Source organism: Lagopus muta, chromosome 25 (assembly GCF_023343835.1).
Source record: "Lagopus muta isolate bLagMut1 chromosome 25, bLagMut1 primary, whole genome shotgun sequence".
NCBI classification, from domain to species: Eukaryota; Metazoa; Chordata; class Aves; order Galliformes; family Phasianidae; genus Lagopus; species Lagopus muta.
This window is the reverse complement of record NC_064457.1, coordinates 2,126,071-2,152,660: the sequence shown is the minus strand read 5'-3', so window position 1 is coordinate 2,152,660 and position 26,590 is coordinate 2,126,071. Positions and strand designations below refer to the sequence as shown.

The following is a 26,590-nucleotide window of genomic DNA, read 5'->3' as shown; positions in this document are numbered from 1 at the left end:
GGTAAAAACATTTCTCACAGTCAGGCTGTATCTCTGTTTTGCTCCACAATGTCCTCACAGAAACACCAAGGTTGGAAAAGACAAGATCATCCAGTCCTCATGTACACAGGCAGCATGAGGTTTTCCACACAGCTCCTGTGAGGCCTTTCTTGAGCTTTCTGTTTAGGATGAGAGGTTGACAACATTAAATTGCACCAAGGAACTTTCAGGCTGGGTACTGGCAGAAATTTTAGGAGAAAGGTGTAAAACTAAACCACACACCAGCTCTAAGCAAAGCCCTTAAAACCTAACACACCAAAAGAAGCTTGAAGGGCGGTAGGAAGAGCAAACCCCTACACAACACCAAGGCACGACGTCGCCACCAACGTTGCGCCACGCGCCACCTCACCCGACGCCTTCCCGCCTTTTTCCCCCGCCCCTCACGCCGCGGCTCGTCTCGCGCACAGCGCATGCGCAGTGATCCCCGCGGCGGCGGCGGCGCGTCGCTGGCAGGCGGCGTAGTGGGGAGCCCGGATGTGTCAGTGTAGGGCGGTATGAGGAGACCGCAGGGGACAGCAGGCAGTGGTGTCCGTCTCAGGTGAGGTGGGAGGGGCTGTGCGGGGGAAGAAGCTAAAGGAATCGGGTGAGGACTGGAAATCGCCACAGGGACGGGGGGAAGGTAGTGCCGTCCCCTTGCCGCTTACTTCCGAGAGGTTGCGGCGGCCCTGCGGTACTACTGGGAAGTGAGGGACCAACCCAGATCTACCATCCCCCCACCCCGCTTCTCCGCCGGCAGTTTAAATGGCGCTGCGACAGGAGTGGCTCCTTGCCAAATAGTGAGGTATGAAGCGTAAGGGGACTCCGAGTCATACAGCGCATGCGCAACCGCACTGCCAGAAAGTGAACCATCAGGGGAGGGCGAAGCAAGCAGGGCGGGGTCGGGCACGCATGCGCGAAAGCTGGATTGGTAGCAAAAGGCGCATGCGCAGGAGGAAGTCGAGGCACTTGACTGGGTCTTGTGTGGGGGAATGTGCGCGTGCGCAGTGGCCGCGAGCGGGGGGGGGGCGGGGGGTTAGCGCAGTGCGCGTGCGCGTTCGGCAGGGGTGCGCTGGGAACGGCCATATCCTGCTCGTCAGGTCGGCGCCTGCGCAGTGCGCTGCTGCGGGGACCTGCGGAATACTGAGCCACAACGAGCGCGTGGAACTAATCGGAGGAGGAAGACATGCTGCCAAATAGTGAGCTCCAGCTGCTGGTGTTCTCCTAGGGGGGCCGGCTGCGGAGCGGGGGGCAGAGTCCGGGTGTCGCCATCCCCACGCGCCGCAACTGCCGGGGCCGGGCTGCTCTGCCTTCCCCCTGCCGCCCTGAGGGGCTTCTCGGGCTGGGAGGTAAGAGCTGAGAGAAGGGGCAGGAGCTGAGGGCTTTGGGGGGGAGGGGGGGGAGTTGGGGGGGGAAGGGGGACAGCGGGGCGTGAGGGGAGGGGTGGGAGAAGTTGTGCGGTCCCCCATGGAGGGGCTGCTGGGATACGGGGAGCTGCGTGAGGGAACATCAGTGGGTGGGTGGGAGGGAGCGAGGAGTGGAAAAGCTGAGGTGGGAACACATAGCCATAAAGGGCTGACAGGTCCCGGCCTGGCGTAGGGCACAGCTGCAAAACGGGAGAGCCCACAGTGCGGCGTGCCTCGTGGGCTCAATGGTGCAGCATCATCGTGCGGGGAAGGCGTGGAGGGCAGCTGGGAGTGCGGACAGAGGGGTCTGGTGTGAGCCCTCAGTCAGCGGGGTCTGCTGGTGGAAAGCACCAGCTTCATTGCTGATAGTTGGTGTTAGAGTGGGAATCCCATGGTGTTCCCAAAGCTGGTTGTGAAACCCAAGTTGTTTTTCGGGGAGGGGGGGGGGGGGAGTGGGTGGATTTCTTGTTTTCTTTTCTCTCACTCACTCTTATTAGATAGGAATACACATAGGGGAAAAAAATCTTTTCTTGTAATCTTTTATTTTACTTTATTGGTGTTGTTTGATGTGAAACTCTGTAAAAGCATCGATATTTCACTTTTGTTTGTGTTTTTTGGTTTTTTTTGGTTTTTTTTAGTGATAGGACAAGGGGGAATGGTTTCAAACTAAGACGGGGGGGTTTAGGTTGGGTATTAGGAGGAAGTTTTTTCACCCAGAGGGTGGTGAGGCACTGGAACAAGTTGCCCAAGGAGGCTGTGGATGCCCCATCCCTGCAGGCATTCAAGGCCAGGCTGGATGTGGCTCTGGGCAGCCTGGGCTGCTGGTTGGTGACCCTGCACGTAGCAGGGGCTTGAAACTGAGTGATCATTATGGTCCTTTTCAACCCAGACCATTCTGTAATTTATAAAGCGAAACTCTTCAGTTGTCTAAAAAAAAAAAGAAAAAAGCCACATTAGTGAAACTGTATGAGTAAAGCAATGTAAAACCAAAGGAGTGAAACATATAACAGGATTGCTTCTTTTTCGGTGACATTTTCTCACCTCTGGTTAGATTTCCTTACATCACTTGTTCCATTATAACTTGAATCAAAACTACCTTTTATTTATGGTACTTTGTTACGGATGGGTGCTGATGTCAGGACAAGCAGGAGTACATCAGGAGTTGTCATCCTGTCTCTGTATCAGTAGAGGACAGTCATACAAAACAACTGTACCTGCCTTGAGATGATAAAAACTACTGCCGAGTGTGACATCCTGATTTAAAGCTCAGCATCCTTATCGCTGTTGGAAGGCTACATGTTGCCTCCCCAAAAACCTCCAGGATTTGCAAATAGCTGCAGATAATGAATGGCATGAAAGCAGGACAGCTGTGTTTTGCCTCATGGTCTCAGTGAGCGGCTCCCAAATCGCAGTGGAGCCTTTTAAAAAACCAAAACGACTCCTTTTGCAAGCGGTCTTTAATGCAGAGGTGGTATCAGTGCTGGCTCTGTTGTGGGGTGTTAGACCTGAGGAATATTAAGAACAATTCCATTCACCAGAATTTCTCCTGTTAGTTTTCCCTGAGCCTGTTTGACCGGTGGGATGTGGGTGGTGGGGGTTAATTTCTGGACAGAGCTGCTGTGAGCACTGCTGTGAAGCCAGTTTGTTGCCCTGTGTGATTTTTCCAGACACTTCAACGAGAAGAGGGACTTCCCAGCTTTGTTCTTGGCACACCCTTCTGTTCAGTGTCGGGCTGTTCTGCTGCTGGCCTGTAAACTTGGAACTACCTGCTTTAATTCCTGTTCCTTCTGCTTGGCACACAGCTGGCAGAGATGTTTTGTTGTTGTGTTATCAGGAGCTGTTGCTGGGTTGTCAGTTGCATTCCTAGGCTCACATTTGGAAGTATCTGCTGTAATTTTGTTAAATCCTCTCTTTCCTCCTACTTCTGGCATAATTCTCTGCTCAACTGGAGTATTATATAAGATTGTGCTGTATTGCTCCTATCTCCTGTTGCTGATATTTTTTTCTGCTCGGCACAGAGAGGAAATAAAAAAGAAATAAATAAAAACCAACATCTTTTTGCTGTAAGCCTTTATGGAGAGAATTTTGAAGGTATCAATTCCTGGTTCTCAGGTGATGAGCTGCTCCCCCATTCTGTCTTGTGCAGAATATTCAGACTTAAAGCATCTGTCCCAAGATCTGGAAACACATGACAGTGCAGGAAACCAGCATGGGATTAAAACTCATACTTTAATATGCTTCCCTTGAGAAGGAAAAGCTGTTGTTTGTATAAACTGTATCTGTAGGTACATTTAGTACTTCTTCCTCAGTTTCTGTTCTCAGGTGTCCTTTTACTGAACTCTCTTTTGGAAGGAAGGAGTTGAGTGATTCTGGAATTCTCCTCTTTGCTGATATGCATACCTGAATATTGCAGCATCCATCAGATGCCCTTTGCTTCTTTCTTTCCCCTCTGCACTTTTAGGACAAGAAAAAAAAGATGCAGAACCACTGACTGTGCAGCAAACACCCCAAGAAAACTCAGAGTTCGTTTTATTCTGAGTCAGCCCTTTGGCTGCAGGCAGGAGTGGCACTGCTGTGTTCCATGAGACGTAGTTGGCCTTACAGCTCTTCAAGTCATATTCAAACTGACAAATGGAGATAACCTGTTTGGCCTTTCGGAGCCTGTGTTGTGGTGGTTTTGGATGGCTGTGCACTTGGAAAATGGCTTTTGCTGGCGCTGTGGCTTTGTGTGTCGTGCATTTAAGTTGGGCTGATGTGAAGCTTGGGCAGTGAATCGGATCAACTAGTGTCAGTGCTAGAAGACAGAGCCAATATCTGATAACAAATCATTTACCTGCAAAAAGGAATGTCCTTGTATATGTCTGTAGGTGTCTCATATACAGAGTGCTGGAATATTCATTTGAAAATATGCTAGTTTATAATGCTGTAGGACCTCATAAGTTTAGTAATAATATTTCTAAAAATGTGCAGGAAGGTTTGGAGCTCAGTACACTTAAATTTATTATATATTGAGAAACATTTCGTGGCGTTGGATGTGTAAATTTATGTAGGGCGTGTAGCTGGATGCTGGTGTACTTAAACTGCTGACTGCTGGTTGGAGTTGTGTGAATCACTGCTCTTTCTTTGGAGCTAACGTGGCACCCTTTCACTTACAGCTGGAATGCTTTCCTGTGTGACAGCAAACACAGCAATACAGCATCAGTCTGAAAAGCCTGATGGGAGCTGCACAATTTGAGCATTAAACTCTTATGACTATCAGTGTGCTGGGATGGTACCTAGAAGTTCATGAAAAGATTTCTTGCTCTTGAACAGCAGTGTGTAGTTGTTCAGATTGGGTTTTTTTCCTCTTTTCCATCAGAACTAATTGTCATATTTCAATAAACAGGCATCTCTCAACTGTGTGTAACAGCTGAGCATCTCTCTAGGGCTGTGGCAAGTACTGATATTTAAGCAAAACAACCTGGAAGATGAAGGTGGTCCAGAGAGGAAGTAATGGATCTCAGAACCAAACAAGAAGTAAAATTTTGCTTGTGGCACTCAATCAGGTGCAGGATTAATTAGCGTGGATGTAGTTACTGTTCTGCACTCATTCTTTTCTCGTTGCTGGAGAAATTTGCTCAGCAAATCATGAATGAGGTCGTAATTGTGTATAGCAGTGGTTTACTTCACTGAGGGCCTTCACAAGATTATCGAGTTTGTTTTTCCAGCTTAGGCTTTAAAACTAGCGAGGCCTGACTGAAATCTTCAGCTCGTTCTGAGTTTTGGTTTCAAATAGGGGATTTGCCTTTGTCTGCAAGGAAGCTCAGAGATGCTTCTGATGAGACTGGAGAGCAGGTGGAGACAAACACCCTCAGTCTGGGGCTGCTGTAGAGCAATGCAGAGGAGCTGCCTGGCTGCCTCCCAAGAGTCGCTGCATAAAGAGGCTGGAACAGACGCTGCCTGCATTGATGTAAAAGTTTTCAGTTAACTTGGCTGTAATCATGCCTACAGATGAACTGTTTTGTCTGTTACGGAGTGTTGCCATATATATATTTTAAACCCTCTGAAGAATCTATTATCTGATGGTAGAAGCATCACACAGTGTTCCCTGTGTGCACAGAGAGCAGCTGCTGGGGCTGCCTGTCCCGACTGATGCTTCAAAACGAGAACAGCTACACTGGGGCCTTGGTTTCCTCACTTGCATCTTTGTAGAAGTGTCTGACCTCAACAAGTTGTGATTAAAAACCACACACGTCACTTTGATGGATTTCCTAGAAGTACTTGTGGCCGGTGAATGAAATTCGGAGAACCGTATTTCATTGCTGCTTTGGAGATGCAGGCTGTTTTCTTTAGGTTTCCTGTTGGCTTCTGGTTCTGTTGCTGCTTGTGAAGAAGAATACAGTGTGTGTATGGGCATTGGAGTCCAGAAGCGTTGAAAATGGCTGTTGTGGTGAGTTTTACCTTACAGCCCTCTGCTTTGCAGCAAGTGGGATTACAGGGAAATTGGCCCAAGTTTAAATGTCAGAAATATTTATTCAGCTGCTTCCTGAAATGTTCTGCAAGGTGCTGGTCTGAGCTGGGAGCCCACCTTACCGGAGCTGAAAGAGATAGGAGTCCTGATGCTGCTTGATAGCTACAAATCTTAACTTCTATCATTTGATTTGTCTCTTGTAGCAGGTAACTGATATTTCTCTTCTGGATAATATTACCCAGCAGCTTACTGAGTTTTGCTGTTGATGGGGAAAATAGTAGGAAGGCTTCTTTTAGTGTTATTTCCAATGGTGGAAGGGGAACCAGGCAGGAATGAGAAGCAGCATTAACTGTGGTTTCTGTGAGCCTGGGTTTTAAGCAGCTTATGGAGGTGGCCCGTTGTTGCGAGAAGGAAAACAAATTTATGTATCTTCTGGGAATTTATTTTTGTGCCCTTTTATATTTTCCCTTTGTTTTTAAAAGATTCCATAAATAGCTTATGCCAACATCAGCTCAGAATGCATGACCAAAACAAAAAGTTCGTTCCCAGATATTTCCTTTGGGAGTTTGCACTGGAAACACAAATGAACATCAGTGCCAGGAGTGCACCTCACTGCCCTGCTTCCCCAGTGCCACTGATACACAGAGATCCAGCACTGCCCCTGGCCCTTCTTCCCTCTATTAGAAATGCACTAAATATAGAATCTCGGAGCTACCGACATTTTTCTTTGTTCTTTGTCTCACTAATTAGATAATCTGGGTTTGAATGGTGAGGATATTCAAATAGGGTGTAGGCGAATGCTGTGATTGGGTTATTTTCAGTGTGATTTATGGTCAGCTGTGAGTGTTTTGATGTTAATGTGAGTTTGGTTATTAAAGTGGTGCTAAGCAGCACCAGCATGCCTTATTGAAGTGGGTGTGATGAGCTCTCTAGAAAACACAGCGCTGATTCATGAGGAAAATGAAGCTGTTTTGGAACTGGAAGTTGGTTGGGATTTGGTTCTCATTTCCTTCTTCTATTTTTGCCTTTTCATGTTGATGTTTGATCCGCTCACAGAAAAGCAGAGTGAAAAGAGAAAGCACAGGACTCTTCCTGCCCATGCAGATACGTGTGGGAGAAGCATCACCCAACAGGACAGGCAAACAGGAGTTTCTGCAGTGCTATTTATGACCTGTTAGCAATAAACTCTGGAATGAGCTTTCTACTGAAATGAAGCAAGCTGCTGGCTTTATTTTCAGGCATCTCCAAAAAGGTGGGATTTCACACTGATTTCTAAGGGTGGTTTCATGTGAGCGCTCTTTGGCACTCACTCAATCTTTATGTTTAGCAACGAAAGTAATTCTTACAAGCATTTGGAAGTCGTGCTGCAATTACAAGCAGGTGAGAGCACCCAGTAACTGGATGCCACGTTTTTGCCACGTGTTGTAATCTCTAAATTTATTACTTGAAAGCTCAATTTCCAGAATAATAATGACAGAAACAGTATTGCAGCTCAGGTTGATTTTCAGTGAGCTCTTAGGAATATTAATGCAAGATGGCAACTGGAAAACATTACATGAAGACTGCCAGATGTTCACATTGCTGGAAAGTTGATCTGAATGAAAGGTTTTGGAGGGGATTTTGGTCTTGGTGGCTTGCAGGAGATCAGACCTGCAGTGCCATTGGAGTGTTTCAGTGCTGCTTGGTACAGTGCACCAATGCATCATCTAAACTGAAAGTGTTCATAGGCAGTAACAAAATCTTTTCAAAATGAAGAAGGCAGAAATGTGCTCTGTTCAGGGGTTGTGGAAGCCTGAAGTTGGTGCTGGATTAAGGAGTCTTGTGATGAGAGGAAGAACAGAGGTGAAAAGCACAGTAAGAGGAGGCTGCTTGCTTTTAAGAATGCGATTATTTCTGCATGTGGATGTGATTCTAACGTACTTTGGGTAATTTCCAGTTGGGGTGAGGTGTGATTACAGGGGATGCAACTTTTCTGCATCCGTTCAAACGCGATTCACAGCAATCTTAGCAGAATGGCAAAGCTGCAGCTTAATTTAATGACTGCAGAGCAGAAACGTGGAGGATTTGTTACAAAAGGAGATGGTTATCTGGAGGACTCTTGGCTGCTTTTTACCCCTGACTTCATCCGTCTTCCTTGGTTTTGGTTGTTTGGTATTTATCTGATGTTTGGAGAGGAGGGGAACAGTTGGTAGATGGTCTCTAAATAATGTTGGTATTTCCTTGTTTTGTTAAATATATGTAAAGCTTGGGATTCTCCTTACAATGCTGACGTTTTGCTGGCAGTGCTCCCTGTTTCATTTCCTCTTTCCTTTCCCATCCTCTAATAGTTTCATACAAATGATGGCTTCTATAGATGAACCAACTTTTTTCCTTTTTTTTTCTGCTTTGTAACAGAAGAATGAATTTAAGGGAAAAAAAGAGATGAACATTCCAAGAATGGAAAAAATCCCTTATTTTTGGAATCTTTTGAAGTGGAATTGTAGTGACTGAGTTCTGCTGTGTTATAACTATTAATTGTGTGGAAAATTGGGGTTTTTTTTTGTTTTTTAAGAGAACTGACTTGCAATGAATTATCTGGAATAAACTGGATGGAGGTGTGTGTCTGTCTGCATCAAAGTCATCTTCTCATGCGGTGTCCAGAGGGCCTTGTTGTGACCTCGTGAACTTGGGTGTAATAATAACTTTGGTGTAATAGCAGTGAAATGGAAGGCTGTATTTCTTAGTTTAGAGGCCCATCCAAGTTCCTGAATGCTGCTGATGATGGGGGCAGCTTGCAGGCAGAATTGGGGCTGATAAACGGTGGCTTGAAGGGAGAAGCACAGACGTTCAGCTCTGGGAGAGTTCTCCTGTTCTGTGTTCCAGCAGACCAGGTTATCTATGTGTTCTGCATCCCAAATGAGACCTTATGGGCTTCTCAGCCTGTTAAGCATATTCCATTGGATGCCAGTCTATTCCTTCCCATTTCTCTGCTGCGATGGAGATTTTTTCCTGTTATTTTCTAACTGGATTTGACACAAAGCTCCGTGTGTCACTGAGTTGATGGCACTTAAGGAGCAATGTCCTCTACCACCACTGGGCAAGCTCTGTGTTCCCCTGGGCCCGACTTCAGCCTGCCTTTGAAGCACAATGAGGTTTCCTGCTGCAGTAGGGTGTGATGTGCTGGCTGTAATCTGTGCTGGCTGTAATCAGTGCTGCTTGGCAGCCATTAGTGCAGGCTGGGAGTGCTTTGCTGAGCCCATCGTTGCTTCCCTCTCTGATATTCCAAGCAGGAAAAGTGTGTCCTCTTTAGCAAACACATTAAAATCTGAAAACTCTCCCATCCACCACTTAGATGGCATTGCACACCACCTTGCTCCTTCTGTGAACTTGCCTTTTTTCCTCCTCTGTGGCAGCAGATTGAATCCTCCCGTTGTCCTTTCCAAGGCTGTGAGGAATGCAGGAAGATAATGGTCTTTTCCTGTGCTTCCATTACTCATCCCACTTGTTTTACTGCTTCTGTTATCTTTGTCTCACTCCTTTTCTCTGCATGTCCTGCTGCTTTTGGGCAGTTTGGCTCTGTTCTTGGGTAGTCATTGATAATGCTGCTTGTCTGTTAAGCAAACAGCCATTTTTGAAGCAGTTAATTGAAGGACATTTGTTTTACAGACACTCACTGAATAATGCTCTCAGGAAAGGAATCTATTTGAAATTTTCTATTGTAAGCTACTGGTTCCTTAAAAAGGTAATTAACTTATCTGAGAAGAAATTAATCTTTGGCAAAATTGAGTCATTTTGAGACCTGGTCTGGAGTTACTGGTTGAGCTGATAATCCTCAGCTCTGTTGGGTCAAATCTCTGCTGCTGTTTTGACTGCTGGTCCCTACAGTGGATGGAGTTTTGAACTGAGATGTCTGGGTATGGCTGCTAAGTCAGGAGGTAATTAGTAGGGCAGAGTGGCAATGGGACATTTCCTGTGCTTGGGAAGGGCCTGGTGTGGCTCTCATTCCAAGAGGAAATTTCTTCATCTGGAAGTGGTTGCAAATGAGGTGAGAATTTACTCTTTCTCATTTTAAAAATAACAGTAATGCAATAATTGTATGCCAAAAACAAGTGCTGTTTGTGATGGTGTCCCAGAAAGTAAGAGGCTTGCAGGCTGTACCTGGCCTACTAAGGATCCGTAAGATAACACTTTGTTTTTTGTTTCCTGACTTGATATTTATCCCTTTGAGTCTGTCCTGCCTTTCCTGGCCATAAGGAATTCTGATATCCATACTGTTTACAAAATGTCCTCTTAAAACCTCTGCCTGCACCGCTTTCTGATCTGCTCCTGCTTCAGAGGTGCCAGGCTGTTACTCAAGGCGTGTGAGCTGGTGAGGCATTAAGTGCTCATGAGCAAATAAACACAGGGGGAGCCTGCTGCTTTCAGAAACTGCATGCATGGAGTGCATTAAGTCAGCTGTTGTTCCTTTTTAAAATGTGTTTAATATTGGTCCATACCAGAAGAGCTCATCAGTGTTTGAGGGTGGAGTGGCACACAGACGTTTCTGAGGCTGTGTTCAGTGAACCTGCGTGTGTTTGGTAAGCAAAGCAAGTGGCAAATCTTTCCTTGCCATTTTTACAAAAAAAAAAAAGAAAAGAAAAGGAGATTGCATTTATTTTATTATGGTTTGAGCTAGGGATATGTTCTGGTTTAACTTTTTTTTTTTTTTCCTCATCTGTATTAAATTGCCTCCCCAAAGGTCTGCAGAAAGCTTTGACACACTGTGCTGGAAGTATTTTCCAAATAATAGGAAATCTCTAAAATCTGGGCCCTATGTCTCCTCTGGGCCTTTCTACAGGGGTAATGAATGACGTGCTGGCATGCAGCAATTCTATTAGCACGCTGTCACAACTTTTATTACCACCTGCCTGTCCAAGCCATCTGGGAGGAAAGGACATCAGAGATCCAAGTGACAGTTACTCATAGGAAATTAAATAGTCTTGTGTGTCTGAAGCTCAAGCACTTGTCCAGCCTTTAGAGCACAGCTTTCTAAAACTTCTGTCCTGAAGTGAGGTGCAGGTGATACTTTGAGACGTCTTAAAACCCAGTGGAAATGCAGAAAGTATCTGTAAAACTTTAGGTTTTTCTTCAGGAAGTTTCAAAACCTCTTGATTTCCCATTATGTGACTGATGGCTGTGGTCTTAGGGAGTTTGCTCCTTGGACATTGGGGGGGTGCAGGGTTTTGTGTGCATCCAGGAAAGTCCTCGGCATCTCAGGGTGCTCCAGCAGCCGTGGTCAATGTGCCATGACAGCATAGGAGCAAATGTCTCCTCATTAATCCCTGATTTTGTGCCAGAAGTGTGGTGTTACCACTAAATTTAGTGTGTTTGAGAAGCCAAAAGACTCCAGCAGGTCTGTGTGATCACCTTCAGTGTTAATTTTGTTACTTGATTGGTTCAGTGCACTGGGAAGCCAAAGTTTTCCTGCAGAAACCTGCCTGGTGTTGATAGGTCTCTGATGTGGAAGTAAATCGGGCTCATCATCTCTCTGACACCAGTGCAGGTGAGCAGCTTTGTGACATCACTGCACAACAGAAGCCTGGTGTTGCCATGCAGTCGTGGCTGATGACTTTCAACTCTTGGAAGGTATCCTGTAGTGATCAGCTGTGCCTGAATCCCTGCAAGGAGAGAAAACCAAGCAGGTTTGGAGCTCTGGGCTTCAATTTTGGCTAGGTATGTCGGGCAGCAACCGTAGTACTAGGAAATGAAGGTAAAAACATCATATTCCGTTACTGAGCTGTCTCTCTTCTTGTCAGGCCTTTCTTTTAGGCTTAGCATTTCATTGCTCTGTGTGCAGACAGGTTGCACTCAGTGAACTTAGGACACTTCATGCTTTCCCCAGTTGCTGTTCTCCTCTGGTGGTTGTGTTTTGTCCCTGTTGTTTGTGCCTGTGTGACTGGGAAACCTGTGCAGTGTAACAGATGGGTACAGTAATGTAAATGGACAGGAACAGAGCAGTAAAACAGCCTGAGTGTGGAGTTGAGTGCTTCTGTGAACCCAGAGGGGAAGGAAGGATCTTGGGTCTCTCCTGCCTGTCAGCTAAAACAACAGAAAGGTGTTTCTCCCCAGCCATGAGGAGCACACAGTGCGTTGTCTGCTGCTTGTGCTGCAGTTCCAGGTTCTGTCCATCCCCAAATCCCATGGCTGGAGATGGTGAAAGAGAAATGCCTTTGGAGGCATTGCGAGTGGAAAGGCAGTTCAGCCACGTATTCGCATCTAGAATCTGCTAATTTGGGCTTAGTTTGAACGGCACAGTGGTTTAATTGAATTTCTTTGGAGGTAATTTTAAGTTTAATGTAATAAAACCTGCAGCAAGTGCCTAAGGTGGATACCGACATTGCCTTCTTAGAATGTTGTTTTGTTTAAGCCTTTTCCTCATTGCGTATCCACAGCACAAACTGCAAGTGCAAAAAGTTGATGAAGCAGAGGTGGTTTGATAGCAGTGCCAGGGGTTCAGGTCTTTGGCAGTTGTTAGGCCTCAAGTTTTGTTCTGGGAGATGCATTTTCATTGATTAAATAGGCAGCTCTGCAGGGTTAAATGTGTATTTCTAAGCAACTGAAAGTCAGTATCTCTCTTTCAGCGGTTACATGAACTCATTTGTGGTTTTTTAAAGGAAATTAAACCTGAGGAAAAGGGGGGAAAAAACCAAATCACTCATTTTTATATTACAGATTAGATTATACCTGTGTGCCAGTGTTGTCACATACTTTCTGCAGGTCAGCATAACTCAAAACCCAAGTAAATGACTCCCAACTGAAGTGCAGACCGAGGGGAGCCTTTCTTAAGAGAGGTCTGTTCTGCTGGTGTGAGACTTGACATGAAAGTGAGGAGTGAGTATGGAATTCAATTGGTAGCCTCCTCAGGGTAAGCAGTAAATCCCAAATGAAGTCAGTGGTCTCCTGGTTTTGGACTCCTTGGAGGAAATGATAGGCTGGGTTTAGTCCTATGAAGAGCTGGCATATTGAAAAAATAAGTGGTGGTGGTATATTGCCACCTCAGGAAACATATGGGAGCACTCCTAATGTTTTGGTGTATAATACAACCTATTTTGAAGGCGTGGGGAGAGAGAAACAACGTGAGAAGCATGATTGCTTTAACTTGCATGCAGTGAGTTTTAGCAGCGGTTGGGACGTTTTTTTCTTCGTTATTAGTTTTGGTTTCATTTTTTTGTTGTTGTTGTTGTTCTCCTTTCTTCTTCTCCCAGTGTGAAGATCTAGCATAACTTTCTTCCCCTGAGTTGTGACGTTCTGTTTAATCTTCAAACTGGCGATGTCAAGGGTGCCAAGTCCTCCTCCTCCGGCAGAAATGTCGAGTGGACCCGTGGCAGAAAGCTGGTGCTACACTCAGGTGAGACCGCGCTGCGTTGTGCTGTGCTCACTTAAAGCCTGCAGCAAGAGGTTGGTTCAGAACAAACAGAGGGTCCTGGGGTTTCAGAGAACGTGGGATTTGGTAACACTGAGTGTTGTCATTCACCATGGCAATGAGAAGTCATTGTTCTGTGGCACCTGTGTTGGAGGGTGTCAGGAGGAGTTGTGGTGGTGCAGCTACTGCTGCTAGCTATTTCCAGACTCTTCCCTCGTGTCTGGAGGTTACTTGTAATGCAGGTGATTCTTTGCAATGTCCAGGATTTCAGTTTTTGTCTTTTAAGACCTTTTGTCTTCTATGACCAGTGTGAAAGTGAATGGTCCTTAACCCACCTCTTATTCTCGGTTTTAAGATTAAAGTGGTGAAGTTTTCCTACATGTGGACCATAAACAACTTCAGCTTCTGCCGAGAGGAGATGGGTGAGGTGATCAAAAGCTCAACTTTTTCGTCTGGAGCCAATGATAAACTCAAATGGTAAGGAATACAGAAGTGAGGGTCGCTGTGTTTGTACAACGGTGTGGAAGAGTTTGGGGCTCTGTAACAAAGAAGTATGTTTAAAAAAAAATTAAAGAAAAAAGAAATAACCTTGTGCTGCATGCAAATTCTGGCTTCCTTGGATGCACAACATACAGAGAGTGTTGTTGCTTCAGCACAGTGTTTGGACACAGAACAAATGTGACGATCTGACCATTAGAAATGTTCTTCATGTAATGGAAAACATCAGAAGTTGTAGATGCTGCAGCTAGAAGGGAGACTGCATCCTGCCTTAATGCAGAGGCAAAGCATGGAAGATTAATAATCTGTTATAAATTATTTTGTCTTAAATGACTGATGTTCATCTTGGCAAGCTCTTGGAAGCCAGTGAGAGTCTACAGCCAGGGCTGTAAAGCTCTATTTCAGCCTCCCAGTTTCAGCCTCCCTCACCATGTTGTTAAAAAGCTGATTTTCACATGCACTCTTAAATTCTCTTTCCTGCAGTTTCAGGCTGTTTCTACTGTTACTTTCTCAGCAGCTTTTTATATATTCAGAACCTTACAATAGTTCCTTCTATCATCTCTGTATTCTCTATTTCCATTTGCCCAAGAGTTTCTGTTTTTTTTTGTTTTTTTTTTTTTTTAAAGACAACATTTTTACCCTTTTAAACCTTTCCTGTTTTCCCCCTGGAAGTGTTTCAGCATTTTTATTTAAATTTCCTTAGTCTAGATAGCAGCAAGCTTTCCACTGCCTTATTTAATTTAGGGCTGTGTGTGTGCGAGATATGATTTGTGTTCCCTTCCTTTGGGTGGCAGACCTGTGCTTTCCTCAGACTGCATTTTGTTATTAAATTACTTCATTTTCCAACCTTTGCAAGTCAGATCTCCTTCTCATCCCTTGGTCTTTCTGATTTATTTACTTTTTTTGGTCACTGTGTTTGAGCTGCTGGTTGTTTGGCCTGTTCTTTTGTTTTTCTCCCTGCTTGTTGCATTCTGTCTAGTTTCAGATCATAGAACTGCTTATGAGTAGCCTTTTCCTGCATTGACTGTCTTTTCATAACCAAGGAGTAGTTTGTTTCTTTTTTTTTTCCCTAGCTTTGTTTTTGAGAAGCTTTCAGCCCTCTAGAAATCAGGTGTTTCCTCTGAGTTGCTTCCTCTGCAATTTTAACAGTCAATTCTTGGAAATTTTGCACTTCTCTGAACCTTTAGCTTCTATTCTGCTATTTTTCTGTGGAAGTTGTCATGCACAGTGCTTTTTGGTGTGTGAAACTGCATCCCATGTATACCTGCACTCTTCCCAAGCCCTGTGTTTGTTTGTTTTTTAAATGATTTACCCATACTATTAGTAGGGTATTGATATCTGTCTTGGAAGATGTAGCCTGAGGCTGACTGTGAAGCACAGTTCCACTCCGTTTAGCTGTCTGTTATTTCCTTGTGGTTCAGTGGTTGGTAATCAGGACTGTACATTTTATCATGAAAATTCCACCTCCTTCAAAAGCTGTGGATGACCTGGCACAAGCTGCTCCTGCTCTCATTCAGCTCTCTTCTTCTGCAGGTGTTTACGTGTGAACCCTAAAGGCTTGGACGAGGAGAGTAAAGATTATCTATCCCTCTATTTGTTGTTGGTGAGCTGTCCAAAAAGCGAAGTTCGAGCAAAGTTCAAATTCTCCATCCTGAATGCTAAAGGAGAAGAAACAAAAGCAATGGGTGTGTAAAAAACACTGTCTGTCTGCAGGGGTCGGTTGGTTTGTCTTTTGCTGTTTGATCAAGCAAGTCGTTGAGCTGCTGTTTGAAGCACTGTGTCTTTCTTTCAGAGAGCCAGCGAGCGTATCGATTTGTGCAAGGCAAGGACTGGGGATTCAAAAAATTTATTAGGAGAGACTTTCTTCTAGATGAAGCCAATGGACTTCTTCCTGATGACAAACTCACTCTATTCTGTGAGGTAAGCCTTCGTCTGCTGCTGAAAGAATAGCAGTTCCATTAGCTTCAGGTAGATGTGACCTTATTTTTCATCATTGCTTTTAAGGCGTCAGTGGAGTCAGGAGGAGCAGTGGCTGTTTATTTAACACTTAGATTTTATTTGTGTCTGCTTGTGTGTGCGCCTCTGTCTGGGGTGGCTCTTTCTTTCTTTCTCTCTGTGAGTGAATCATTGCGTTTTACTTTCATTTGTTTTTTGCTACTTTATACGTCTTTTACCTGTGGTGATAGTAGAAATTAAGCACATTTGATTATTACTTCCCTACTGATTTAATAATAATAACCATCGCTAATTTAAGATTCACCTAGGTTAATAACCAGTGCTGGCTGTATAGTGGAAATTGTCATGCCTGGTACTTGTCCTCTGAGTAAAAAGGACAAGTTTTCTTTATTTTCCTGTGTCTGTATATCTTACAGAAACAAAAAGCTAAGCTGAAGGAATTCCACAGTCACCACAGCTCTTGTTTGTTGTTTTTTTCCTATGATTTTTCTACAAAACACTCAGACTTCACTATTTGCAGATGAGGGTGCAGTTATTTCTAAAGATATTTATGTTCAGAAGCCTTGATGGGGAAACCTAAACTTCCTAATTTAGTGTCTCCTGAGCTTTTGGTGTCTGTTTCTCTTGTCTTTTTAACTGCAAAATCCCTCCTGTAGCTGTGATTCTTGCCAGGGCACAGGTAGAAAAAGCTGTCCTGTCTTCAGATCTCCTGCAGGGTGTTTTGTGGGAGTAGAGTCTTTTCTTTTGCTATGTTTTCTTCCAGGATTGCAGGGAGTGCTTCAGTCCAAACCATTTGACAGCCATTTGGTTATGTTGTTTGGTTTTGTTTTGCTTGTTTTGTAGCTTTGCCTGGCCATCATAAATGTACACATACCTAATTTAGCAAACATCTCCTGATGGATTTGTATTCATTCAGTCATTTTAAACCATTACTGTCAAGGAGGAAGCTCTTCCTTAACACTGATAGCAATGTGGGGGAAGAAGAGAGCAGTGTCTTGGGTGACACCTCCTTAGGTTTGGCAGTTAGCCTTTCTTTCATGATAAATGAGCCACAGACCTCAAAACTGTGGTGGTAACTCAAGAATTAATGCTGGAGAAGGGAAATCCACCAGCCGTGCTGGCAGCCAGAACCATGTCAAGTCCACTTTCTATTGAATTACTCCCTTCAAATGCTTCAGCTCAGCATTTTTGTTTGTTCCTCGTCCAGAACAAACCCACTGCTTGCTTTGCCTGACCTGGATCTGAATATCTTCTGTTTTTCTATTTCGGTTTGTTCTGTATCTTAGTATATATAAAAAGTCTTAAGTTTATATAGTGATATTAGAGGGGAAAGCCATGCTGTTTGGAAACAGTTTGGAGAGAACTTTCAACAGCATATTTTTGTTTTTTTTTTTAAGTCTCTTAGGATGTAAACTAGTGTACCATATGTTCTCCTAACACTTCTCTTCTGGCCGCAGGTGCCAAGTGGTGCTGCTACATCTGTACCTCCAACAAGCATGTTTTGTTAGCAGCACTTGATGAGACACTTGTTATTTGGAGATATATTGGGGTTTTCTATAGACCAAAAGGTTGCTGAGCAACTCTGCTATGCCTCCTCTCTTTGCTTTACAAGACTTTAAAGGAAGGAGCCTTCTGCACTCTGCACAGGGCAGCTCTGAACTCACATGATGTGTTGCTGAAGATGCTGTTACGACAGAATGCTGATCATTGTCAATCATTTTTAGTCTGATCTCATTTGCTTACAGTTTGGAGATCCTTCCACCTCTGTTCTGCAGATGGGGTTGATTTGTTCATATCCCATCTGTGTGACTATTTGCTGTTTTAAGTTATATTCCAGCATTATAGGTGAACGAGATCTGATGAACCTAAAAAAAACAAACAGAGTTCCCAGAGTTACAGCAGTAATCCTCCTCTGAGCAGCTGGGAATTCCCTTGCTAAGTCGTTGAAAATAGCTTAAGCAAAACTAGCTGCTTTGGCACCTGAGTCTGGTCAGTGCTTCAGGTCTACCAGTCTAAACTCCTTCTGTGAAAAACCACATGGTAATTTTTTTAATGCTGGTAACGGACTTTGTTTCATACATGAAGATGATTTACTTGTTGATTTGAGATAGTTTGCAGGTCTTTTTGGTGGGTCTGTGGTCAGGGTTGGACTCCGAGGGATCTGCATCTTAGAAATGCTTTTTAATGAATCTGAATCAATTCTGCTGTCCTTGAGTCTGTTACTAGAAGTTACAGGGCAAAAAGATGTTACAGCAGTCCAATTAATGACAGGGAACATTACCTTTCTCTCAACTGCTGTGGCTAATCATTGGCAGTGCCCTTTGGCAAGCAGCAGCTGGTATTTGTTCATTCTTGGGTGTCAGATAGTTTGTACAAGATTGAGGGGAATGCCCAAGAGTGCCCACCCTCAGGAGCCCACTGGGGGTTTCCCCAAGAGCTGGGCTGTGTGCTGTCAGCAGTTCTTCCCTAATAAGGTGTTTCTGTCATCTCTCTCCCTTCATAATTTACTTCTCCTTTTGCTTAACTGGGAAGCTTCCTATGCTGCCCATTGTTCTCCTCTGGCCATTGTTATTAATAGAACTGAAATTCAACCTGAACCTGACAGCAAATCCAGCAAATGGTTTCCCATATGCTTCCTTGTCAATCAGCTTGTTCCTTTACTCTTTGCTATAGCAGGGTAGTATTAGTCATTCTGATCTCTTCTAATTTGAGTCTGCTGCAGAAGGCGTATGATTTACTGCATGTTTAACAATAATGGTTTGCTGCTGAATAGACTCTTAGCTGTTCCCTTTGCGTAGGTTATTCGTCAGCTGGTTTGGCTGCATATGGTCTCTGCCTGGCCATGTCTAGTTTAGAGCAGGTGGTCAGGAATCTTACCAGCCTTCTCCAAAATCTCCTACTTATTTGACGTGAAGTTGCTTTTTTAATTCAGTTTTTTTCTTCTTTTTCAATGCACTGCAAGCATTGAACTCAAGAAATTGGAATTATACTGCTGAACCAGAAGCAGAAAAGCATTTGGGGTGCTCAGAATGTCCTGCACTGATCAGACACTGCTCTTGCATGCATGTATGGATGCAGTGGTTGCTCTGTACGTTTCATTTTCATTTGTACTGCTCTCTGTGCTGCATTATTGATTTGGGAGGGTTTCAGACTGTTGATAGAAGGAAAAAAAAAAATAGGTCAGGAACGATGTCTGTAAGAACAGAAGAAGATTCTACTTCCCTAGGAGACCACATAATAAAACTGTCGTGAACCTGCATGAAAGTGCCATCAATTTATGCACACAGTTTAAAAATTCCTGAAAGGAAATTGCTTTTCCAGCGTGGAGTTTGAGTAATTTGTTTATTGCCCTGCAGGTGAGTGTGGTACAGGACTCTGTAAATATCTCTGGCCAGAACACTATGAACATGGTGAAGGTACCGGAGTGCCGCCTGGCAGATGAGCTGGGAGGACTCTGGGAGAACTCCCGCTTCACAGATTGCTGCCTGTGTGTTGCAGGCCAGGAGTTCCAGGCTCATAAAGCCATCCTAGCAGGTCAGTATTGTGTTGGATGGGCCTCAGCAGAATGGGGAACAATAACAATAGCGAGTGAAATACCGTGATATTGAGGTGGTTTTTGTATTGCTCCTTTAAAGGAGGGTCTTGCAGCTCTTTTAAGTGCAGAGCTGTAGTAAAAGACTGTTCTGTGAATTGCTGCAGGAAGATATATCTGCTGCTTTTTAATTGCCTGCTTTCTCCACACAAAGAGGACGGTAGGAGGTGTCCTTTGTGTCTGTAGTCTACTATAATGTATCCCTGAAGCATTTGTAAGGAGAAGTTACAGAATTATCAGAGTATTTTCTTACCAAATCAAGAAAGATGTCTCAATGCCTGTGTGCTCTTTTGGCCTTTTTTGAAAGGCCTCGTGACATCCCTGCATGCCCATTCTCAGAGCACGAAGCTGCACTGACCACATGACACCATGTCACAATCTGTATGCTTCACCAGCCATGCTCAGCTTGCTCTATCTGCTATGGGATTTTTTTCTGCATTAAATAGCAGGACGGTTGTTGAGGTGTTGGCAGACTGTGCTCATCTCCTCCTGAAGAGCAAAAGGCTTGTCTCTAACTGTTCTGTTTGCCCCCCTGCTGTAGCACGTTCCCCGGTTTTCAGTGCCATGTTTGAGCATGAGATGGAAGAGAGCAAAAAGGTAAGCTCCTGAAGGAGGAAGAACTTTGTCAACTCTTAACATCTCTGGTCAGTCAGTGAAGTTTCTTAGGTGGCATTTGTGATTACTGTCACCTCCTTAATTCTTTCTTACATTAGATACAGTTCTTTGCTTCAGCTGTCCTGAAGGGAGAAGGAAGGGATCAAGGAGGCAATTGTTACCTTTGTTACTCTGGGGAAAGAGTTTAGGGTGGGACAGGGAGAAGTAGATGATCCACAATTCTACTCAGAGTTTTTCTTATTCCATCAATTTCTGTTTGTTTGTTTTAAATTAAGTCATGTTCTGAATAGTTTGTAGCAAATCTCCGAATACTAAAAGACCTTGGGTAGAACCTTTAACATCTTGTCAGAATTTTAACAAGCTGCATTTTTCCAATACAGAATCGGGTTGAAATCAATGATGTGGAACCTGAAGTTTTTAAGGAAATGATGTGCTTTATTTACACGGGGAAGGCACCAAATCTTGACAAAATGGCTGATGACTTGCTGGCAGCTGCTGACAAGGTACAGTTGGGATTTCTGGCTGTTCACAGAACAAGCAATATGTGCCTTGCTTTACTCAGAGCTCTCCGATTCCTGTAGTAAGCTTTTCATGTAATCACAGCATCACAGAATTGTAGGGGTTGGAAGGGACCTCCAGAGCTCATCGAGTCCAACCCCCTGCCAAAGCAGGTTCCCTACAGCAGGTCGCACAGGTCGGCATCCAGGCAGGTCCTGAACATCTCCAGAGAAGGAGACTCCACCACCTCCCTTGGCAGCCTGTTCCAGTGCTCAATCATTGTGGTTGGGCAGTTTCTTTGAATTGTAATATCAACTGGTTGTGGCTTGTAAGTAAACCTGAACGTGGTGTAGATACACTTAAGGTACTTAGATGTATAGCTGCATATCACCAGATACATTGACCAGGAATATCAGTTTCTATTGCTCATTTTTAAGACCTTTTTCTAAGATTTCAGAAAGCACTGCTATTCAATGTAATCTATAAAAGCTGGGAGTGAGAAGAAAAATTCAATTTTTTAAAATAATTTTTAATTTTTTTTTTTTTTTTTTTTAACATGTTTGTTACCAAATCTCAAAAGTGGTGTTGTGTCTTGGCAAACAGGGCCTGCTGCTGCTTCTGGTCTGGTTGGTAGCAGCAGCTTCAAGAGATGCTCTGAAGTGATGGATAAGTGGGAAGGTCCTGTTTATTTTTTCTTTTTTGCAGTGGCAGTCCTTCCTGGTTGTGGAGACAAGGAGTGCACTGGAGGAAGCCCTGTTGCCTAATCTGTAGTGGTTTTGCAGGCTCCTTGCCAGGGGATGTTCCAGGGATGCTCTGATTGAAGCTGCTGGTTGTTCCTATGCAGCAGGCACAGTGCCTTGCAGCCCTCCAGTCTCTGCCTCCTTCCCTTTGCAGCACCAAGGATGGAAGAGAGTGCTTTGCTGGCCAGTGAGCCCTATTAACCAGTGAAAATTCATAATATATAACCAAAATTTTATTTCCTTTTTTTTTTCTTTTTTTTTCTTTTTTTTTCTCTCTCTTAAAAGTGAACTTAGTGCTGGTGAAAGATGCCAGTTTGACAGCACTGGAGACTAAGTCCTGAATTTATCCATGGAACAGGTTCAGCACGGGTAGCAGCAGTGCAAGATCCTCCACACTGCCCTGCCACTGTGCCTCAACACTGACCTGGAGGGACCACCTCTGGGGGTGAGAGCGTAGTTCAGTCTCCGTGCTTCTTCAGTCCTTGGATTCTTTTGTGGGTTCCAGATAGGGTGGTGGATTTTAGGATGTGGATGCATTTAACCTTGTTCCACTCAAACCGCTGCACAGCCGTTAGGTTCCCTGTCGCTGTGGACCTGGGCTTCATCAGAAATGTTGATTTAAAGGTGAAATGCTCCGCGTGCTGTTAGGAGGCCACTGCAGCTGGAGTTAAAATGGGAAATGATGCAGGCAGATTCTTGGCTTGATTATGATAATTGCCACATATTTTATTCAATATTTAAAGAGTATTGATTGAGAGATCGCATACCATCTTTAACTGAGACAAGTGTAAGCAAGGAGCAGTACATTAAGGCCAGAGTAGGCTTTAACTTTGAATTTCTTGGCTTTTAATGTAGACTTTCTTTCTTTTAAACTCATTGTGCATCTCTTAAAAGCAGAAATAAAAAAAAAATCTTTCAGGAAAGCACATAAGGCATCTAATATTTACTCAAGAGACTGAAACAGCTTCTTCTGAGTTCCTCCTACCTCTTGGGGAAAATAAGTAATTAGACCAAAACCAAAACAAAACACGTCTTCTGAACCCAGGAGATACTATTTCAGCCTCTGGAGTAGGGATGTTATTAGGTAGGGCTTTTTTTTTTCCTCTTTTTTTTTTTTCTTTAGTGTAATTAAGAAAGATGGGGAGGGGGAAATCTGGATACCTGGGAGACCAGAATGGCTACTTTTGCCCAAACATGTAATTAGAAGTTGGGGTGTTTGTAGTGAAAATCAAAATCAAAATTGTACATGCATAGAAGAGGATACTCAGTTTACAAAGGGAATAGTTTAAGCTTTGTTTACTGCATTTTAAGCTACTGACAAACAGTAACGTAATGGTTTGCCCCTTCTTTGCAATCGTTTTAGTTATTGATACAGATGAAGTAAATTTGATTTGCCTTCTCAGATGTTCCAATGGGAGAAAACTGTCCTGGTTATGAGTGCCATGCCTCAACTGACATCATTATTGTTGCTGAATCTTAAGTGAAAGATGTTTTTATGATTTAAAATTATTCATTTAAATTTAATCGTAACAGAATGAAGATCTCAATAGGAATATAAAATTAATTTATCATGTAGTAGTGCTTATCATATGGCAGGCACTCCAGTCGCCATGCAGAGGAGCTGGTTACCAACTCTCTGTTCGGGTTGGCAGATCAGTCCTTACAAATCTGGTATCTTTTTGGACTGTGGCAGCACACAGTGAAGAACATGCATTTGTGCACCAAGCCATCTTGAAGTTCTCCTTACAATTACAGACAATTTGAAGGCTGCTCCCAAATGCTTTCCTCTCTCAACTAAAAAATGTTGTCACGGGATCGAGGCTGTTCCGGACTGTGTTTTATCCAAAGAGCTCCATAATCACATCACACATACCAAGATCTTCAGAAGTATCTCAGTCTCCTAGTGCCCACAACCTATCATATTTTAACAGGCTGAGGTTTGGAGTTTGGCCTTTGTTTCTTGTCAAGAGGCTTTTCTGACTATAGACCTTTTTGAAAATCTTGGTCTGTCTGCTGCTTCCAGTGCTGACTGAAGTGCTGCAGAAAGTAGCATGGAATTTATTAGAAGGTTCTCTTGTTCTAAGCAAATCCTTTGAATTCCTTTGCATTTCTCAAATAATTGATCCAATCCAAAGCTGTGGATCTGGAGGAAAAAGAGAAGTTGAGGTAAATGTGCTACTGAATGGTGTAAATGCTTCAGGTGAGAACGTGAAGTTAGAGTAAGGCTTTTGCTATGACTTTACAGACAAGCTGAGATGTTTTGTTTCCAGATGGATAGCCACAAGAAATCAGGGGCATTTGTGTAGCATTTTAGTATTAAACTAATAAACTATTAGTTTATTATTATTAGTTTAAATAACTATTAAACATATTTGAGCAAGGTTGTCATAAATTGCAAAACATTAATGGCAAAGAAACTGAAGGAAAGCTGCCTAAACGTCACCAGAACATCTATGGAGCATTCAGTATTGGGTCCCCATTGAATCTGGAGAATAACTGTCATGCAGTAATGAGGATGAGATTTGGCTTTAGCATTTTGTACTTTGAAATCACTGAGGCAGCATTTCAGATCACCTTTAATGCTTATTTCAAAGCATGAACACAGCACCAGCAAACCTGTAACACAAGAAGCCTGGGATGAGAGTGATGGTGGGTATGCTTCTTCCCCATTGCTTTCCTCAGGGTGGGCACATACTGCTTCTCCCTTTTTGCTGATCACTACTTCATTGAGTACAGTTCAGCTCCACATAATAAAGTCTGTTTAGCATTGTAGAGTAGTTTGTTACTGAAGAGTAAAGAAGCACAAGTAGAACTTCAAGCTGAATGGGTTGTTGTTGTAATTGTACTTTGGCTTGTGTTTTGCAGTATGCTCTGGAACGTCTGAAGGTGATGTGTGAGGATGCACTGTGCAGTAACCTGTCTGTGGAAAATGCAGCTGAGATCCTCATTCTGGCTGACCTACATAGTGCTGATCAACTGAAAACTCAAGCAGTGGACTTCATTAATTAGTAAGTTTATTCTTGTTTTGGCATGCAAGCACTCAGGAACAATCATGTGCAGAGGAGATTTCCCTCGTTTTCAGTTTTAGTTTTTGTTTTTTAAAGCTCTCCTATTGTGATCTTTCTTTCACCTGGCATTCCAGAGGTGCAGTTGCCCTAAGGGCTGATAAGTCTTGTGCTACTGGAACTGGTCAGTGTACAGTAGAGCTACCTCTGTGAGGTATTTTGGCTTTCTTCTTAAGGTCCTGAGAGCTCTTAGGTAGCAGTCGATCAGCTAGTCTCTATATTTAAGGACTATTGCAACTACTACTGCTACAGACCTGTTAGTAGGTAGTCACTGACAGCCATCTGATTTGGTGTCCAGAAACATTTTAATTCTGTGTTAGTTAACACTATTTCTCTCAGTACTTTCTATATTGCTTGAAATTGTTGCATGCTGAGGGGTCAGAGTAGATGAGCTTTGTGTTCCTACTGCCATCCTCTGGGGCTCATGTCTGTTTGCAAGCTGAGGTACTGTCCAGCATACATTCTTACAACAGTACACTAAAAACGTTGGGTATCTGAGGCATGTGGAAAGCACCTGATGGTTATCCTTTTTGTCTCCAGTCAGTAACTTCGTCTTCATTTTCTTGTTTCTAGTCATGCTTCTGATGTCATGGAGACATCGGGCTGGAAGTCGATGGTAGTATCACACCCTCACTTGGTGGCTGAGGCGTATCGCTCTCTGGCCTCTGCACAGTGTCCCTTTCTGGGACCTCCACGTAAGCGACTGAAGCAATCCTAAAGTCCCGTCTCTGGCAACACCACGTGTTTTTCTGGAAGCAGCATCAGCTGTTGCTGCTCAAACCTTGACCACCAGGTAGACAGCGAAATCTGTGGAGCTTATACTCTGTTGTTGGGGGGAAGAGACTGCTTCGTGACACCCAGACTTTTTAAAACAGCACCAAGTAACTTGGGGAGAGGGGGGAGGGTGGGCCTGGGGCTCTGGGGCTGTTCAACCTAATGAATCCCTGTCGCTGCATCGTCTGTGTGTTCCCTTCAACTTGGCTGAGTCAATTAAGTACAGGGTTCGGTTTAGGTGCCGATCCGTGTCAGAATAAACCCAGCAGTGGTACTGGGGAAAACAACATCTGCGTCTGGCAGCACAGAACAAACCATCAGATGCCTGGAGCAAGAGGACATTTTAGTTTTGGAGAGAGCGTTGCGAAGTTAAAAAGAATTTCCAGTGAGGTTCTGGAAAGGAATTACCTGATGGGAGCTCCAGTAGTATTTATATCAAAAAAGAGAATTTAAGTCCTTCCAGCTGAGCTAAAAACTGGACGTTTGTGTAACTCCTTATTGCCATCCAGCAACAAGAAGATCAGTTTCTCTGTTAGTAGCACTTGTATGTTAATTGCAAAAAAAAAAAAAAAAAAAAGAAAAAAAAAAAAAAAAAGAAAAACACCTTTTATAAAGTGACAGGTTGAAGTGAAAGGGGACTGAGAGACTGTTCTGGAGGATGTGAATAGACTGAAGGCAGCCTTTGGCAAGTCTGTATTGGTTTTGAAAGGACTAGAATATCCTTGATTTGGAGCGTGCTGTCTGATAAGAACAACGGTTACTGTTTTTAGATATTGTGGAAAATGTTTTTTGGCATTTTTCCCTGCTTTATTTCCCTCCTTCCCTCTTTTTTAAGAAAAAGAAGAAATTTTATTGTTCACGATCGCTGCGTCAGAAGTCCCTGTCCTGAGTTGCTAAATGATTCTTAACAACTGTTTGTACCTGACTTGCCGACTGTATAGGAGCCAGTCCTATTCCTTTCTATTAGTCACTCTTCTTACAAGGAAGAAGTTTCAAAATAGCTGTTAACTTTTTTTTTTTTTTTTTTTTTTTTTGGAAAATATAAATAATTACTATTTTGTACTGCGTCGTATCTCTTGGTTCCTTTTTTTTCTGCTTCAATTTCAACACTTCTCAGCTTAAAACCAGTTCCCAAAAGCACTTCCATTCTGCTGCCATGTCCTGTGCCACGTTAGTGCCCTGCAGCTCCTGGAACTCAAATGGGACTTCAGTAAGGAAGTCTGCACACAAATTTGCAATACAAAACTGTTTTATTTCTAATGTCTGGTCTGTGTTAACACCCACCAACGTTGGTTTTAATAGCAGCTGTGAAGCTAACTCATAGTCCAAACCTTCTACCTGGACTTAAATGTGGGAAGGAGGAGCGGTACAATAAGCCATCTGTTTTATGACATTAACAAGCAGTGCAGGATGTCCTGGTAGGAAAGACACCATCCATTATGTCGTCATTAGTCCCAGATATCAGGGAGGTTAGGTTGAAATATGTGGTGTTATGGCAGTGGCAAATTGATCTGACCTTAAGGTGGTCAGGTGGGGCACGTAATGGATTACAGAGAGTAACTCTGTGTTGTCTAGAAAATAGATTGGATACCAGTTGTCT

General features: G+C 43.6%; 1 protein-coding gene across 7 annotated transcripts; it reads left to right on the top strand.

Moving 5' to 3' along the window:
- The first annotated feature begins 458 nt into the window (after nt 1–458).
- On the top strand, nt 459–25,591 carry LOC125684485 (speckle type BTB/POZ protein). 7 transcript variants are annotated; one of them, XM_048926686.1, is made up of 11 exons: nt 459–577; nt 1,116–1,364; nt 13,095–13,237; nt 13,608–13,729; nt 15,284–15,435; nt 15,543–15,670; nt 19,063–19,240; nt 19,840–19,895; nt 20,294–20,416; nt 24,017–24,159; nt 24,790–25,591. In XM_048926686.1, exons 3-11 carry the CDS (start codon nt 13,160–13,162, stop codon nt 24,932–24,934), a joined length of 1,125 nt encoding a protein of 374 aa, XP_048782643.1. In that variant the 5' UTR covers nt 459–577; nt 1,116–1,364; nt 13,095–13,159; the 3' UTR covers nt 24,935–25,591. The 7 variants fall into 7 exon arrangements, with proteins under 7 accessions (XP_048782643.1, XP_048782647.1, XP_048782645.1 ...); XM_048926688.1 differs by having other exon boundaries at nt 485–577; nt 1,244–1,364; XM_048926687.1 differs by lacking the exon at nt 459–577 and adding an exon at nt 597–820 and having other exon boundaries at nt 1,244–1,364.
- The last annotated feature ends 999 nt before the right edge of the window (nt 25,592–26,590 follow it).

What these genes read in the sequence shown, in the direction of transcription:
- LOC125684485 (XM_048926690.1), top strand. Translation starts at nt 13,160, where the DNA reads ATGTCAAGGGTGCCAAGTCCTCCTCCTCCGGCAGAAATGTCGAGTGGA. An exon ending in AAAGCTGGTGCTACACTCAG is followed by an intron (nt 13,238 to 13,607) that starts GTGAGACCGCGC and finishes CTCGGTTTTAAG; the next exon opens with ATTAAAGTGGTGAAGTTTTC. An exon ending in AACTCACTCTATTCTGTGAG is followed by an intron (nt 15,671 to 19,062) that starts GTAAGCCTTCGT and finishes ATTGCCCTGCAG; the next exon opens with GTGAGTGTGGTACAGGACTC.